Genomic DNA, 18,809 nt, shown 5'->3' with positions numbered 1-18,809 from the left:
GATGTTTATAAGATGAGATACGGGAGTTGTCGTGAGAGGATGTTGTGGTTTGCTGTCGATAAGGGTATCATGATTAATTTGGCTGGAGGATGTTTATGAGTTGGATTATCGGGAGGATGTTTATGGGATTGAGTTCGAGGAAAGGACTTATCTTGTGGGAAAGGAATGTCGAGCGGTTCCTACGCTACTTGCTTACTATCTTACGGCTAAGGTTACATACATGTCTTACACTCTATGGTTACATTCATATCTTATATTCTATGGCTACATACATGTCTTATATTCTACGGTTACATTCATATCATATATTGTATGGCTACATACATGTCTTATGTTCTATGTCAACGTCGGAGGCCCGACGTCACATCATCGGTACACCGAACCGACTATGCGGAACGAAAAATTCTGAATAATTTTGTTATTTACGAATCCGAACCTGCCAAATATGTATAAATGTTCTAGCAATACGTTATTCTATTGGTTTTAATCGTTCTTAGTATAGGTTGTCGGTCATCGTTTCACCGAACCGACTATACCGGATGGACTTGGTCGTGCTCGGACGGCCCACCGAACCGACTATGCGGAACGAATAACTTTCAATAATTTCATCATTTATGAATCCGAACGTGCCAAAATGGTATAAATGTTCAAGTAATACGTTATTCTACAGGTTTTAATCGTTTTTTATATAGGTTGTCGGTCATCGATTCACCGAACCGACAATGCGGAACGAATAATTTTCAATAATTTTGTTATTTATGAATCCGAACGTGCCAAAATTGTACAAACGTTCTAGTAATACGTTATTTTATAGGTTTTAATCGTTTTTTTATAGGTCGTCAGTCATCGTTTCACCGAACCGACTATGCGGAACGAAAAATTTTAGATAATTTCGTTAATTATGAATCCGAACGTGCCAAAATGGTATTAATGTTCTAGTAATACGTTATTCTATAGGTTTCAATCGTTTTTTATATAGGTTGTCAGTCATCGATTCATCGAACCGACTATGCCAGAGGGACATTGTCTCGCATCGGACGGTCCACCGAACCGAATATGCGGAACGAAAAATTTTCAATAATTTTGTTATTTATGAATCCGAACGTGCCAAAATTGTATAAACGTTCTAGTAATACGTTATTTTATAGGTTTTAATCGTTTTTTATATAGGTCGTCAGTGATCGTTTCACCGAACCGACTATGCGGAACGAAAAATTTTAGATAATTTCGTTAATTATGAATCCGAACGTGCCAAAATGGTATTAATGTTCTAGTAATACGTTATTCTATAGGTTTTAATGGTTTTTTATATAGGTTGTCAGTCATCGATTTACCGAACCGACTATGCCGGAGGGACATTGTCTCGTATCGGTGTTACGGCCAGGGGCGTCCAGCGAAATAATGTGCTATTTCACTCGCCTCGCTGACCGTATCCTTTGATTATTTTGCTCAGCTTTCGGGTTAGCGTAGCTCGTCGGCTTACGTCGTGGCCCTGGGTCCCGTGGTAGCAGCTGCCGTTGGAGACGTCTATGTCCTTGTCGTGGCTGTTAGGCTCGTCTTGCGTGATTTATCACGCAAGCTCGGAGGTTGTGATGGTATGATTCAAGTCGTGCAGGTATTTGAAGATAGAGGACAACAATTATAATTATATAATGGTATATTCTCCAATAGATCCTTGATTATATATATATATGTAGATATGGGTAATGTTCCTTTATGATATACTCTTACGCTTATTCGCTCGACGAAATGGGTAGTCGTTTACGACTCCCGAGGAATCAGGCTAGGCTGATGTGATACTGGATGACTGGACGGGCCTCAGGCAGGATTACCTAGCACTGAGGTTACCGGTATGCAGACTAGGGCGGACTGGCGCCAACTGACTCTGGGTGGTAAGGAATGAGCTGGGTTTTATAGTGGTTGAGGACAAAGGAAATCATTCTAGAAGGTTCTGGCTGATGTAAGAGGATGTTATGGCTAGGTGTCGATAAGGATATTCTGATTAGTTTATCTTGAAGGGTGTTTGTAAGACGAGATGTAGGAGTTGTCGTGAGAGGATGTTATGGTCTGTTGTCGATAAGGATATTCTGATTAGTTTATCTTGAAGGATGTTTGTAAGACGAGATGTAGGAGTTGTCGTGAGAGGATGTTATGGTCTGTTGTCGATAAGGGTATCATGATTAATTTGGTTAGAGGATGTTTATGAGTTGGATTATCGGGAGGATGTTTATGGGATTGAGTTCGAGGAAAGGACTTATCTTGTGGGAAAGGAATGTCGAGCGGTTCCTACGCTACTTGCTTACTATCTTACGGCTAAGGTTACATACATGTCTTACACTCTATGGTTACATTCATATCTTATATTCTATGGCTACATACGTGTCTTATATCCTATGGTTACATTCATATCTTATATTCTATGGCTACATACATGTCTTATGTTCTATGTCAACGTCGGAGGCCCGACGTCACATCGGACGGTCCACCGAACCGACTATGCGGAACGAAAAATTTTCAATAATTTTGTTATTCATGAAAACGAACGTGCCAAAATTGTATAAATGTTCTAGTAACACGTTATTCTATAGGTTTGAATCTTTTTTTATATAGGTTGTCAGTCATCGATTCACCGAACCGACTATGCCGGAGGGACTTTGGTACGTTCGGACTCGGCACCGAACCGACTATGCGGGGAGATTTTTGCTCAATTTTTTGAAAAAATATAAATACTTTCTTGATTCTAGTATGTTATTTGGACGTATATTGTTGTTTGTTACTCATTTATTACGTTAGAAATTCGTTTGGTATTTATTTTGGCGAAAAGAAGAAAAAAAATTTTTTTTCGATTAATTTTGTCTTTAAATTTCGTAAAATAATTGTTAAAACATCGTCCGTATACTTTTTAGCGTGTTCGACAACTTTTTGAAAAATCGATTTTTTCGCGCTAAGTTTTACCGCACTTTCGAATTGGCACGTTCGGATCGCGCGTTAGCATTGTAAGCGCCCGTGCGTAACGGCCGGCGTCGCCGACCATCCGGCCGGCCGTTCGGTACCTATAAGGAGACGTTCGGTCCGATCGTACCAGAGGGAACAGAGTCGGGCGCGTGGCTATTCTATGACCTCGGTTGAGAACTAGTCCACCGCTCCTCGTGCGTAACTTCGTGTTGCCTCGACTGTTCGTGTTCTCGGTATCGATGCAGGATTTTCACCACACTGCATTGTCGCGTGTCGGCGTCTAAGACCAAATGGCACATATGCGACGAACCTTTAACATGAGGCTGGTGACTCGTATGCACTTTGGTGTGTACGTTGTACTGACTCAAGCGGCACAGGCTACTAAAAATAAAAAGGGATAGAAAAAAACCGACCGTTCTAAAACGGGCCAAAGAGGTTTTATAAAATTTATTTTAAAAATGAATTAGATAGTGGTGTTGAACGAACTTGTTCGTTACAACGCCTTCAGTCGAGAGGCTAAAAAATTTTGAAACGGAATATTTATTCCGAAATTCAGAAATGATATTACGTCCCCTTAATGTTTTGTGCGTCTCGAACGCCTAAATATTTTCTCGATGCGCGAGAAAACTTCTTCTTCGCGGAGAGTTTTTCGGTACGATGAAGTAAAATATTAAATAAATGCTTCACTATACGTACAGCGCAGAGATATTGAAACGAAATAATATGTAACTATGACTCGTAAAAACGGTTTCTGAAATGGAAACTTCTTCCAAAGTGAAGAGTTTTCGGTACGGGTGATTTCTCGATATTACATCGAGTTTTCGCTTATACGTACAAAAAATATTATTATGGTGTATCGTAGCTATGACACGAAATTTTGAGAGAGAGAAAATAAATATTTGGGTGGATTTGTAAGAATCGATGTGCCCAGCGCGAGCTAAAATTCTCTGTGTACGTGCTTGCTCCGATTTGTTTTTTTCGAACAGCATGTCCGTTGTACGCGCTATCACGGTACGTTCAGCACGCCACTGTACGCGCTAACCTTTATCGGTGTGTCTTAAATAAAATACCAAAGAGAGTTGAAAGGAGAGAATAGAGAGAGTTTGGAGGAACAAAAATTTAATATGACTGAAACACATGAGAGAAGAACCAAATAAAAAAAGGGAACGTTTAAGCTGATATTGGTTCATCACAAAAAAATGGTATTTATGAAAAAGGCGAAAGAACACCGATATTGTGGAGGTTCAATACGAGCGTGTGTGGTTTACGTGCTTATACCGTTTCGATGCAAAGCGTGAAAAGCGGTGTTACGTGCTTCTAAAACTTTTCAACGAGAAATCTTTCTGGCACGAAAGGATTTGCATTTTTACGCGCTTTATCGATACAAAATAAGAGAAGAGACCCCGTGGAGGAACGAAACGTTTATATCGACACGGTTTCGATTCGTTTCGACGAACAGCATGTCCGCTGTACGCGCCATAGCGTATTGTCCAGCGTGCTTCGCTATACGCGCTATTTCGGTGTTGTGTCGTTGAACGAAATATTGTATATCAAAGACTTATATAACTTCACGTAATATAAATAATATTACGAACCACAAAAGGAAAGGGCCAAAAAGAGAGCTGCAAATTGGTTCGTGTACAAAAAGTTGTACAAAAATAATCATAAAAGAAAAGGGAACGTTTAAGCTGAAAAACTGAAATAAACGAACACAACGTCCAGCGTGCTTGTTACGCGCTTACACCGATGGGGATCGATTAATTCGTTCCGAGCGTGTGCGGTTTACGCGTTTCTTACGTTTCGACGACCGGCGTGAAAGCGGTGTTGTACGTGCTTTCAAAACTTTCTTGAACCGGAGAATATTATTCTTCGGCATTACTACGTCGATATGCGTTTCTTCGAATCTCCGGCATTGAGGTGTGGAGGATTCGTAATAAAATCGAAACGAGAGAGAGAGAAAAGGAGGAGGAGAATTGTGAGTCTTAACGTCGATTGGTCGTTGTTAAATCGTAAAGGCGCCGTCGAACGTAGAAAGACCCAATTTGATGTTAAATATAAAATTGGCTTAAGAAATTGAAATAATTCTTTAAGCTCCCTGGTTGATCCTGCCAGTAGTCATATGCTTGTCTCAAAGATTAAGCCATGCATGTCTAAGTACATACCGAATTAAGGTGAAACCGCGAATGGCTCATTAAATCAGTTTTAGTTTCTTAGACCGTACAACAATTTACTTGGATAACTGTGGTAATTCTAGAGCTAATACATGCAAACCAGAATTCCACCCAGAGATGGGAGGAATGCTTTTATTAGATCAAAACCAATCGATGCGGCGGACGGTTCGTCCGTCTTCCCATCGTCGGCTATGATGACTCTGAATAACTTTGTGCTGATCGTACGGTCTTCTAGCACCGACGACGGATCTTTCAAATGTCTGCCTTATCAACTGTCGATGGTAGGTTCTACGCCTACCATGGTTGGTAACGGGTAACGGGGAATCAGGGTTCGATTCCGGAGAGGGAGCCTGAGAAACGGCTACCACATCCAAGGAAGGCAGCAGGCGCGCAAATTACCCACTCCCGGCACGGGGAGGTAGTGACGAAAAATAACGATACGGGACTCATCCGAGGCCCCGTAATCGGAATGAGTACACTTTAAATCCTTTAACGAGGATCCATTGGAGGGCAAGTCTGGTGCCAGCAGCCGCGGTAACTCCAGCTCCAATAGCGTATATTAAAGTTGTTGCGGTTAAAAAGCTCGTAGTTGAATCTGTGTGTCGCAGTGTCGGTTCACCGCTCGCGGTGTTTAACTGGCATTATGCGATACGTCCTACCGGTGGGTTTAGCTTCTCCTCGGAGTTGCGGCCCAAGTTAAATATCCCATCGCGGTGCTCTTCGCTGAGTGTCGAGGTGGGCCGGTACGTTTACTTTGAACAAATTAGAGTGCTTAAAGCAAGCTATCTTCGCCTGAATATTCTGTGCATGGAATAATGGAATAGGACCTCGGTTCTATTTTGTTGGTTTTCGGAACCCCGAGGTAATGATTAATAGGGACAGATGGGGGCATTCGTATTGCGACGTTAGAGGTGAAATTCTTGGATCGTCGCAAGACGGACAGAAGCGAAAGCATTTGCCAAAAATGTTTTCATTAATCAAGAACGAAAGTTAGAGGTTCGAAGGCGATCAGATACCGCCCTAGTTCTAACCATAAACGATGCCAGATAGCGATCCGCCGAAGTTCCTCCGATGATTTGGCGGGCAGCTTCCGGGAAACCAAAGCTTTTGGGTTCCGGGGGAAATATGGTTGCAAAGCTGAAACTTAAAGGAATTGACGGAAGGGCACCACCAGGAGTGGAGCCTGCGGCTTAATTTGACTCAACACGGGAAACCTCACCAGGCCCGGACACCGGAAGGATTGACAGATTGATAGCTCTTTCTTGATTCGGTGGGTGGTGGTGCATGGCCGTTCTTAGTTGGTGGAGCGATTTGTCTGGTTAATTCCGATAACGAACGAGACTCTAGCCTGTTAAATAGACGTAAATTATGGTATCTCGAAGGCCCCCGGCTTCGGTCGGTGTGGTTTTTACTACCAACGTACAAACAAATCTTCTTAGAGGGACAAGCGGCTTCTAGTCGCACGAGATTGAGCAATAACAGGTCTGTGATACCCTTAGATGTTCTGGGCCGCACGCGCGCTACACTGAAGGAATCAACGTGTTTTCACTGGCCGAAAGGTCCGGGTAACCCGCTGAACCTCCTTCGTGCTTGGGATTGGGGCTTGAAATTATTCCCCATGAACGAGGAATTCCCAGTAAACGCGAGTCATAAGCTCGCGTTGATTACGTCCCTGCCCTTTGTACACACCGCCCGTCGCTACTACCGATTGAATGATTTAGTGATTTAGTGAGGTCTTCGGACTGGTGCGCGGCAATGTCTAGGCATTGCCGATGTTACCGGAAAGATGACCAAACTTGATTATTTAGAGGAAGTAAAAGTCGTAACAAGGTTTCCGTAGGTGAACCTGCGGAAGGATCATTAACGAAAGTTTTAAACAAACTTACAAAGTTTGAAAGAGAGAAAACTCTATCACTACGTGAGCTCTTGACATTAAAACACATGATACGCAAAGACACGAAACACATGGTAACAAATAATACAGTACGTGCCAAAGAAAAACTTGACAAAATCTATGACTCTCAATATGAATACATTGAATACTCAATATGAAAACTGTGAAAAGCAGCCAAAAGTATAATATGACTATAACACATGATACGCAAAAATGAGGATGAAAAGTGCAGCTCCTCGCGTATATAAACAAATAATAATATATTGGCCGTACACAACAAAAATGCGTATAAACGAGCCACGATAGATGATTGAGAGAGAAAGGGAGAGAAATATTTGGAGGTAGTAGCAAACAAACGAAAAAAAAAAACAGATACCAAAAATGTTAAATGACAATTCGTCGTTACGGCAGTCGTGCTGCGGAGAGATATTACGGTTACGTGTAGGAGGTCGCTTTGGTTCTCATCGTCGATACTCCCGTCCGTATTTCGTATCCGCCGACGCGTTTCGTACGAACAAGCGCTAACGTTAAATAAAGTTAAAAAATGAGAGAGCAACGCCGTTTCATGTCGAACGCTGTAAATAGAAAGAACGAAAGTTTACCGACGAAAGAAAATCGAGAGTTTCCTCTCTATCTTCTCGGCTGTTCTTTCCGTAGCGTATAAGAAAGGTTTCGACTCTCCCGGGACGTCGTTTACTTCTTATTAACGGGTACCGCACGATCCTTCGATAAATACAAAAAGTCGTCGTAACAAGAATGTTCAACTTGAACACGAAGGAAAATCCGAACATTCTCATATAAAAATATATCTATACATAAATGAATCTGTCGCGTATTTTACCGGCAGAAGGTTCGTTATGTAAAATGGATCGTATGCATGGTGTATCCGTTCGTTGCGACGTCTGAGTTAAAAGGAGGAGAGAATCGAAATTGTTAAATAGATACGCGCCAGGAAAGCGAGAGATTTCGGAGAAGTAAAAGAAGAGGTGAAGGTTATAAGAATCTCGAAATATTCTTATCGGACTTTCCTTTCTATAATTTTTATTCTTGATTCGTGTTGCGTACTCTCTCGACCCCGTGTGAAAACACGAGAGAGAATATAAAGAAATATTTTGGGACGTTTGGTAACGAAATGCATGGGTTTGCGAAAAAAAATTGTTAAATTTCTTGCTTTTTTTCGCCCGCTTCGTGAGAGACTCTCATTTTATTTTCTTTCTCTCTATAAATTTTGTCTTTGGACAAAGGGAACACCCCCTTTTAGCCTCTCTCTATTTCGTGTTAAACGAGAAACGAAATTTAGAGTGTGATACGGAGGCTTTCACGCGGGGGGTGTCCGGGTAACCGATGGAAATCGAACCACGAAACCGCTTCGACGAATGAAGTCGCAGCTTCACGCGAGTCCGCCTGCTTACGACGGACGATATGGTAACGTATCGCTTACGGACCGGCTGAGAAGCGAAAACGATAGCGTAGTCTCCTTCGTTGGTAGACCGATCTGACGCCGGCCATGGAGTCCGTATCGAATCTCGCGATACCGCCAAGACGTCCAATATATGTAAGCAGCGAACAGGAGACTCTGTGTTACGCTCGACAGCGCGTTTCGTATTTTACGCGGTTTTTGAATGACTTTACCACCCGGAACGGACTGAAAACTCGCCGCACGAAGAGAAATGCGCCACAGAGCGTTGTTTCATCGGCGGTTTTGTAGTTTTATACGGTCCTTTACCTGTCCACGGACGTTATCGTGTCGTCTTAATCAATCAGCTCGGGTAAATCTGTGAACAGATCTATAACGGGACGACGTCCGAACACCGATACTCGATCTTGCGCTTGGATTGGAGTTAGTATTCTATGGACAATCGAACGAATTTATAAACCAGGTTAAATCACGTACATACTGTTTTTCAGACGCTGAGTTGTTAAATTTGAACAAAAATTTTCTTTCGTTTCTCCGCGCTCCCGACGTTGTCTGAAATGATTGTCGAATTTTTTTTCGACGGTGCAAAAGTTTATACAACGAGGAGAAAAGTTAAAAATAAACGTGCGATGGAAGCTCTTTCACGGTTAAATTATTCCGAGATCGTAGCTTCGCCACGTTTTTTTAACATTTACAAGCGTAGATCGCTTCGTTGTCGTTGATTAGAAGCGGAAGACCGCGCGATCCCAATACGGGTTCCGGTCGTCCAGTCCTCGAAGTGCATAATTGTGCCGGACGGACGTTGAAAAACCCGGACCGATCGAACGATAAACGCTTATTTGGTGATCGTCTTGCGAGAGTCTCCCTCTTCATTGTTGTTCGTGTGTTAAATTTCTTTTATCGAACAACGGTCGAACGCAAATGAACAATGACATTTACACCGAAGATCGATCTCGAAACGCTTTTGTTCCTCCTTTTGTGCGCTCGTGGTTTCATCGAACGATATATACACGACGGAGGTGTACCACGCACGTTAAAAATGGGATTTTTTTTTCCTTTAACCCTTTCTTCTCTGGACCATGATAAGTCACCGATGGTTTACTTGGCTGTCTCTGGCATTCTCGCCCATTTCTGGGATTTTGCGTCGGAACGCGACAGCAAAAGAAAAAAACGTATCGGACGATGCGTCTTTACGGTTTATCGACCGTCGAGTGTATATTCGAACGTAAATATGTAACGGTATATGTGTATCCTTTAGGGGACAAAAGAAACATGAAACGATCGTGTGCGAGAGCGCGCCGAGGGTAAGAAGAAAAGGTCCGACCTTTATCTCCTCGTTGTCGTAGTCTCTCCTCGTCGTTTGTTTTAACGCGCCCTGGATAGATGAAAAGATATATCCGATTATATATATACATATATACTCCGACGCGAGTCGAGAACAACCGGACGTCGTCGTCGTCGTTTTTTTTTTGTCGTTGTTCCGCCTGCCCGAACATGCGGCGTTTTAAGTGCCTTTTTTCTTTTGTCGAACAAAAGAGAGAGGAGACACCGAGCTTTCATTTTGGCTCGTACGTACCTTCGAGTAGTCGACGATCGTGTTGATCCGAAAAGAGAAAAATAGTTGGTTATCGAACGATACAAGGAAAAAATCGAACGATATAATCCCTGTGTGCGTTGGTATTAATATACCTTTCGTATTACGTGTCGAAACCTCGAAAAGAGCGTACAGTTTGTGTATAACTTTGAAAAGATATAATAAAATTTCGACGACCTCAGAACAGGCGAGATTACCCGCTGAATTTAAGCATATTAATAAGCGGAGGAAGAGAAACTAACAAGGATTTCCTTAGTAGTGGCGAGCGAACAGGAATGAGCCCAGCACTGAATCCCGCGGTTAACGCCGCTGGGAAATGTAGTGTTCAGGAGGATCCGTTTATCCCGAGACATCGAATCGCGTCCAAGTCCATCTTGAATGGGGCCACTTACCCATAGAGGGTGCCAGGCCCGTAGCGGCCGGTACGCGTCTCGGGTGGATCTCTTCTTAGAGTCGGGTTGCTTGAGAGTGCAGCCCTAAGTGGGTGGTAAACTCCATCTAAGGCTAAATATGACCACGAGACCGATAGCGAACAAGTACCGTGAGGGAAAGTTGAAAAGAACTTTGAAGAGAGAGTTCAAGAGTACGTGAAACCGTTCAGGGGTAAACCCGAGAAACCCAAAAGATCGAATGGGTAGATTCATCGTCAACGAAGCTGGCTCCCGTGTTGGTGCGATAGTGCCCCGGATGGTCCCGTTACGGCGGGTTTCCCATCGGCGTGGGCACACCACCCGCGGCGAATGTTCCGGCTATGTAGTCGTGCACTTCTCCCCTAGTAGAACGTCGCGACCCGTTGCGTGTCGGTCTAAGGCCCGAGGCGATGACTGTCCGTCGCTTTTAGCGCACGATGACAGCCCCTTGGATGCCCGGCCGACTGCGCGACGGTACTCAGACGGTATCGGGCCGCAAAATTCTCGAACGCACTGCGTCCAGGACCGCCGCAAGCTCGTTCCAGTCTAGATACCGGATGTACGGACTTAGCGCCGTAACCGGGCCTGGCGGGCTGTTGGCAGGCGGAGTCCTTGGACTGGCCAAACTTTGAATTACCGGTCGGCGACGCTATTGCTTTGTGTATTCTCGGGACCCGTCTTGAAACACGGATCAAGGAGTCTAACATGTACGCGAGTCATTGGGATTTGATAAACCTAAAGGCGAAATGAAAGTGAAAGTCGTCCGTGAAGTCGACTAAGGGAGGATGGGTCTCGTTACGATTAGGCCTCGCACTCCCGGGGCGTCTCGTTCTCATTGCGAGAAGAGGCGCACCTAGAGCGTACACATTGGGACCCGAAAGATGGTGAACTATGCCTGGTCAGGACGAAGTCAGGGGAAACCCTGATGGAGGTCCGTAGCGATTCTGACGTGCAAATCGATCGTCGGAACTGGGTATAGGGGCGAAAGACTAATCGAACCATCTAGTAGCTGGTTCCCTCCGAAGTTTCCCTCAGGATAGCTGGCACTCGACTCGAACGCATAACGAGTCTCATCTGGTAAAGCGAATGATTAGAGGCCTTGGGGCCGAAACGATCTCAACCTATTCTCAAACTTTAAATGGGTGAGATCTCTGGCTTGCTTGAATTATCATGAAGCCACGAGATATCAATTGATAAAATTTTTCTTGGATCAGAGTGCCAAGTGGGCCAATTTTGGTAAGCAGAACTGGCGCTGTGGGATGAACCAAACGCAGAGTTAAGGCGCCTAAGTCGACGCTTATGGGATACCATGAAAGGCGTTGGTTGCTTAAGACAGCAGGACGGTGGCCATGGAAGTCGGAATCCGCTAAGGAGTGTGTAACAACTCACCTGCCGAAGCAACTAGCTCTGAAAATGGATGGCGTTGAAGCGTCGCGCCTATACTCCGCCGTCAACGGCAAGTGCGTAGGAACGGGATTCAGTTCCCGTTCTCCATGAAGCCTTGACGAGTAGGAGGGTCGCGGCGGTGTGCGCAGAAGGGTCTGGGCGTGAGCCTCCCTGGAGCCGCCGTCGGTGCAGATCTTGGTGGTAGTAGCAAATACTCCAGCGAGGACCTGGAGGACTGACGTGGAGAAGGGTTTCGTGTGAACAGCCGTTGCACACGAGTCAGTCGATCCTAAGCCCTAAGAGAAATCTAATGTTGATGAGGTGTCCTAAAATTCACGCTTTTCGAACGCAAATGACAAACATACGTACGCTCGCACGCACGTACGCGCGCAAAAGGCAAAAAATGTTAAAAAGAGAAAAAAATTGCAGTTAAATAACAATTTACGTCGCCGTCGTTTCGTGTTTGTGTCCTAATCCACCGCTCGAACATGATCATTTTTATTGATAAATTGACAAAAACGTTGAACGCCGAAAAAAAATGATCGCGGTTCGGATCGATGGATACTTCACGTTCGACGTGATGCGACGTTGTCGAACGCCTGAAAGCGATTTTTTTTCTATTTTTTGCTTGGTTAAATCTTACAAACTATCGAACGCAAGTCGTGTCTTCGTTGCGTCGCAGATGCGTCATTGTTTATATAATTTTGCGTGATTTGGGAAGAAACACACCCATCGGGCGAAAGGGAATCCGGTTCCTATTCCGGAACCCGGTAGTGGAACCGCATACCAATCGGGCCCTCGTAAGAGTGTTCGTCGGGGTAACCCAAAATGACCTGGAGACGCCGTCGGGAGATCTGGGAAGAGTTTTCTTTTCTGTATAAGCGTTCGAGTTCCCTGGAAACCTCTAGCAGGGAGATAGGGTTTGGAACGCGAAGAGCACCGCAGTTGCGGCGGTGTCTGGATCTTCCCCTCGGACCTTGAAAATCCAGGAGAGGGCCACGTGAAGGTATCGCGCCGGTTCGTACCCATATCCGCAGCAGGTCTCCAAGGTGAAGAGCCTCTAGTCGATAGATTAATGTAGGTAAGGGAAGTCGGCAAATTGGATCCGTAACTTCGGAATAAGGATTGGCTCTGAGGAGCGGGGCGTGTCGGGCTTGGTCGGGAAGTTGGCCAGGCTGACGTGCCGGGCCTGGACGAGGTGAACGGTTGGCGACTTCGCGGCGCGTCCCGGAATCCGAGCTCGGTCCCGTGCCTTGGCCGCCAACGGATCTTCCTTGCTGCGAGGCTTCTTGTGACGGCTTCGGCCGTCCTTTTCGCCTCTTCGGCCGCCATTCAACGCTTAGCTCAGAACTGGCACGGACTAGGGAAATCCGACTGTCTAATTAAAACAAAGCATTGCGATGGCCCTCAAGGGTGATGACGCAATGTGATTTCTGCCCAGTGCTCTGAATGTCAACGTGAAGAAATTCAATTAAGCGCGGGTAAACGGCGGGAGTAACTATGACTCTCGTTCGCAAGGGGAGGTTGGCAATGCTAACCTTTCAAGTCTGCCCCACCTCCATGTGGTGCCCGCCGGGGCCTGGTCTAGTACCAGGTAGCAAACGGGGTAACGGCGCTTGGACGGCTTCATGATGATGACATGGCATGTTTAAGGATATGATTGCTTAAAGATTGGGACACATATATGGGTACATAACAACCTATGAAACGAAATGGAGCGTGACAGTGAGGTGGCTTCGGATACGGAGCTTCCCGACCCTGGAAGCCCTGTGGCGGAATATTCCGTTGTGGATAGGAGGGTCATTGATGACGGACCGGGAACGTCTACTGGACACGAGATGGAACAAAGAGTTATATTGCCGCTGAATGATACCATTGGTTGCTTAATATGTAATAACATAGGACAGCACTAATACTTTTTAAATGAAAAAGATTTCATAAAACATGCAGAGTCGGCGCATGCACGGCTTAAAATTAAATGGTGTTGTTTTCAATGCAATAAAGCCTATGATAAAATATTTGCACTAAAATGTCATATCCCTAAATGTAGAGGTGCTGAGCCGACTACGCAAAAAGCTCACAAATGTAATATTTGTAACGATAGTTTCGACACTCGACGAGGACTATCAATGCATGAAAGGCACGGACATCCAATTGCTAGGAACGAAGCGCGCGAACAAGAGGCAGCGCCTAAAAACAGAAAGAAAAGAAAATGTCTTATTTGGTCGGAGGAAGAGACGGAGTTATTAATAAATTTGAATGAAAGATTTAAAAATGAAAAATATATTAATGTTAAAATTAAAGAATACTTACCGAACAAAACACTAAAACAAATCAGCGATAAAAGAAGATTGTTGAACTCAAATGCAGAAACAGTAGAAGCAATAGATTTAATAGAAGAAGACGAAGTTGAACAATCTGACGACCAAATGGATAATTTATCAAGCGATGAAATAATGACTCAACAAAGTAATGATGAAAACGAATTGTTATGGATGGAATTATTAAAAGAGTGTATAAAAACTTGTTCGCCACCTGAAAACGGTGAATTAAAAGCAATTGATGAAAAAATAAAAATTATAGCATGCAGGGATAATGATGAAAATGAACAAGAAACTTATGATGAAATAGAAGAAATAATAAAATTACTTACCAATATATTAAAGCACCAACAAGATGAGGAATTAGATAAAGATGATGAAGGCAATGATATAGTGATAATAATGGCGGTAATGATAATAATAATGATAATAGAAATAATAATAATAATAAAAACATTGCAAGCGATTGTATTGAGCTTCCCCCAGTAGAAGACATAGAGAATTTTTATTCCGAATTATGGGGTGTAATAGGATCTGAAGAGGGAATACCAAAACTTTGTGATTTAGAAAGAACACCTAGTATTCCCATAGAACGAATAATTTACCCTATCACTGCCGAGGAAGTTATTAACAAATTAAAGAATATCAAGTCGAACACCGCGCCAGGAGTAGATGGCATTCGAAAAATGCACCTAAGAATGAAAGGGGCAGTACAAGTAATAGCCAACCTATATAATTTATTACTAATAAAGCAATACTTTCCAGAAGAATGGAAAGTTAATAGAACAGTACTTATTCCCAAACCAAATAAAAACCCGAAAGATGTCAAAAATTGGCGCCCGTTAACAATAGGTTCACTGATTAATAGAATATTTTCCTCAATGATCGACAATAGACTTCGCCCAAGAATTGAACAATCGATAAGACAAAAAGGTTTTACCAAAGAAGATGGATGCAAGCAGAATGTCGCGCTCCTTAGGGCTTCAATAGCGCATATGAAGCAAGACAAAGGGGGTATAGTCACAGTGGTAGATATTGCAAAGGCGTTTAATACGATACCCCATAGCGCAATAGAGGATTGCTTAATTATAAAAGGAGTCCCTGAAAGAATTGCAAAAGTTATTAAAAAGGCGTATATATCATGCAAAACGGCCATTAGAATTAAAAATGCAGAAATTAAAATTACTATTAAAAGAGGAGTGAAACAGGGTGATCCCCTCTCGCCCTTGATATTTAACTTAACCCTTTCACTACGAAAGACGTAAATATACGCCCTGAGAAGTCTATCGATATTCACGAAAGACGTATATATACGTCCTGCTAAATCTATCGATGTACACGAAAGACGTAAATATACGTCCCTAGATGTTCATCGATATATACAAGAGACCTAAATATACGCCCACTACGTCTTATTGAAAGGCATTTTCCTAGCACATATTTTAATCCGTCTTTTAAAAAAAAAGATTCTGCTCGAAAATGTGCAGTATGCAGTAAACACAAAATTCGTCGAGAAACTAGGTATGAATGCAAAGAATGTGATGTAGCTTTGCTACATTTTTATAAAAGGCTACTTAAAATAAATCAATAATAGATATATTTAATTCATTTGTGATGGAAATGGGAGTACAGATTTATAATATAATATTGCAAACTATTAAATATAAGACAACACAATTAACACAATTTGAACACGAAATGAATTTATTTTAAAACGAGAAACAACAAGGAAGGAACTTTAAATGAAACACAAGATCTTTTAATATACGTGTACGATATCGTAATTGCAGAGAGAACAGTAAAGAATAATTATATACACTGCTCAAAAGAAGTATGGCACAGACAAATTTTTTACAAAAATGGGGCAAATCTGACTGATGATAACTCCGTGAAAAATCATTCTCTAAACTTCTGTATCTTTACGGAAAAAAGGTAGTGGTTTTTCACGTACTGGAAACTAAAGATGAAGGTTTGAAGATGCTGCTCTAAACAGTATCACCAAAAAAAAAAATGTGGCAAGTCCATGCATTTCGTCAAACTTTGTAATTTTCAATATTGCAAACATGACCTCACATTTACGATGTTATTGTGGTATGGATGCATCAAATCTAAAATCAAATTATAAGATCTTAAAGTAGAGATCTCAAGCTTATTTTAAAAAAAAGAGCATAACTTTGCGATAATTTTTCACGAAGTTATCATCAGTCAAATTTGCCCAATTTTTGCCTAAAATTTTTCTATGCCATATTTCTTTTGAGCAGTGTAGATATTATTTTATTTTAACATTTGAGGATCTAATTGAAACGAGCGGTATCATATAGATAGTAGATAAATATACATACTTGATAACCGACTTATTGGCAAATTACTGACATATTTCTGTATTTATTTTTGCTATTTTCAACAATTTGTAATGATTGTTTTTTAAGTCCTACGAATAGTATCAAATTTCCGGATACTGGTAGGGTCACTGGTCTGCACGGCACAGCGACCGACATGCGTCTAACGCGTCGTCCCTGTTGATGGATTACTCCAAAATCGCGCCGCAGTGAAAGGGTTAATGATAGATCCTATAATCAAACATATAAATCAAAATACTAAGGGTATAAAAATAGGTGACGATAACTTATCAATATTAGCATTCGCGGATGATATGGTCCTCATAGCCGAAAATAAAAAAGAAGCGGAAAAACAACTAAAATTGCTAAATTTGTATTTATCTAAATTAGGAATGGATATAGCCGTTAATAAATCTTCTACGTTCAAAATAGTTAAAAGAAATGAAACATGGTATATGCAAAATCCGAACCTAAAAATAAAATAAATTTTGATACCGTAAACAAAGCCCGATGAAGTTCTTAATTACTTAGGCGCGGAAGTAGATGTATGGAGAAATAACTCGCACGAATTTGATGTAGAAATAATTGTTAAAATTGCCGAAAAAATTGCTAAAATGAAATTAAAACCGCACCAAAAAATAAAATTAATAAGAACTTATATGCTGCCAAGATTTATACATAAGTTAGTAATTATTCATCCACCAACGAAAACATTAAAAAATATTGTTAATGCGTTGCGGCAAGTTATTAAAAAAATTCTTCATTTGCACCCATCCACGACCGATGGTATTATATACAACAGTAAGTGTCACGGTGGACTAGGCGTGCAAAAAATAGAAAATATTGTTAAATTAGCGGTGCTACGTAATATTTTAAAAATGAAAGAATCAAAAGATATCTCGGTTAGAGAAGTAGCAGCTAATATGGACGGAACAGGATTAAAATATGCACGATCGATTAATTTGACCTGGCCCACCACAATGAAGGAAATAGATGATGCGCGAATTAAATTGAAAAAAGCCGAAACCGATAGGTGGCAACAGTTAATATCACAAGGGCAGGGGGTGGCTGATTATAGAGGGGATAAAATCGGCAATTCCTGGTTATATAACCCTAATTTATTAAAACCGTCTAGGTACCTAGATGCCCTGAAGTTGCGAAGTAATACCTTCGGTACGCGGGTGGTGTTAAGAAGAGCTGATAAGCAGCAAAGTTTAAACTGCAGACGATGCAATATGCAATATGAAACACTTGGACATGTTTTAGGCAATTGCATCCATACCAAAGCTGCAAGAATACAGAGACACGACGAAATTAAAAATTTTATTGCGAACAAAATAGCAAATAAATATACTGTGTTTGTTGAACCTACTGTTAATGTCATTGTTGAATTAAAAAAACCGGATCTGGTAATTAAAGACCAGGAAAGGTTAATAATAGTTGACATAACGGTTAGGTATGAAGATAAAAATAATCTACGATTAGCGTATGAAGAAAAGATAAATAAATATAAAGAAACCGCGGAGTATATTAAATTAAAACTTAATTGCTCTGAAGCCAAAATATTACCAATTGTTGTTGGTAGCAGAGGGGTCATACCACGTGACACGCTCACGAACGCTAAAGCCATTGGTCTGACAAAAAACGACCTATTAACGGTCTCGATGATAGCTTTGCATTCCTCGATTGAAATAGCGAATGCGTTTATCGATTACGATATTATTAGATAAAACGTACAAAGGAAAATAGTAGAAATAAATAAATAAATAAATAATAAATAAATTTTGCTTCTGATTGATAAAATAAGGGTTAGTGATAATAAACTAAAATAATAACTATAATCATGGCGTTATCAACATATTAATTACAGACCCAAAATAACTAAAGTAGATAAAATATAAAAAAGATAAATTTATTGGAAAATTAACTACCAGCATTAATGGTAATGATAGTCAGCTACGTTGTAGTGGCTGAAATCGATATTAAATATCGGAACTAAGTAATATATTGATGGATAGTAACATAATGATATACAGCCCAATATAATAAGTGCTTTGTTTTCTTTTATTGATATAATGACTAAGAATATAGTGTAACGACTCTGGAACCTAAGTTCAGATAGTTACTAGCGCTAAGAAGGTAAAGAGCGGCTTTTACCAATTAAACGACTCGTTTTGGAAAATAACTAAATCTAAAGATTGTGGGATTCGTGTGGTGTGCGGTTAAGGAGTGAAATCCACAGGTCAATATCTTTCAACAATAAGGGTTTATTCAATAAAATAACGAAGATGATGAATTTAAAAAATAACAAGTAACAAATAA

The 18,809-nt window shown here is 41.6% G+C and overlaps 1 protein-coding gene and 1 non-coding gene across 2 annotated transcripts; both read left to right on the top strand.

The window, feature by feature from the left end:
• Positions 1-5,047: 5,047 nt before the first annotated feature.
• On the top strand, positions 5,048-6,989 carry LOC143266312 (small subunit ribosomal RNA). The gene has a single exon (XR_013041342.1). It is a non-coding gene; the product is annotated as a small subunit ribosomal RNA (ribosomal RNA).
• Positions 6,990-13,539: 6,550 nt separating this feature from the next.
• On the top strand, positions 13,540-18,217 carry LOC143266308 (uncharacterized). Its single transcript, XM_076541846.1, has 4 exons — positions 13,540-13,705; positions 14,132-14,556; positions 14,625-15,280; positions 17,158-18,217. Exons 1-4 carry the CDS (start codon positions 13,540-13,542, stop codon positions 18,215-18,217), a joined length of 2,307 nt encoding a protein of 768 aa, XP_076397961.1.
• Positions 18,218-18,809: the final 592 nt, after the last annotated feature.

This window comes from Megachile rotundata, unplaced genomic scaffold (genome assembly GCF_050947335.1).
Source record: "Megachile rotundata isolate GNS110a unplaced genomic scaffold, iyMegRotu1 scaffold0190, whole genome shotgun sequence".
NCBI lineage: Eukaryota > Metazoa > Arthropoda > Insecta > Hymenoptera > Megachilidae > Megachile > Megachile rotundata.
This window is presented reverse-complemented; position numbering and strand designations above follow the sequence as displayed.

Bases quoted from the DNA above. Each gene is read 5' to 3' on its own strand.
- LOC143266308 (XM_076541846.1), top strand. From the start codon at position 13,540: ATGGAGCGTGACAGTGAGGTGGCTTCGGATACGGAGCTTCCCGACCCT. The intron at 13,706-14,131 runs GTTGCTTAATAT...TTAAAATTAAAG, and splicing joins GCCGCTGAATGATACCATTG to AATACTTACCGAACAAAACA. The intron at 15,281-17,157 runs GTATATATCATG...TATGCTGCCAAG, and splicing joins GCAAAAGTTATTAAAAAGGC to ATTTATACATAAGTTAGTAA.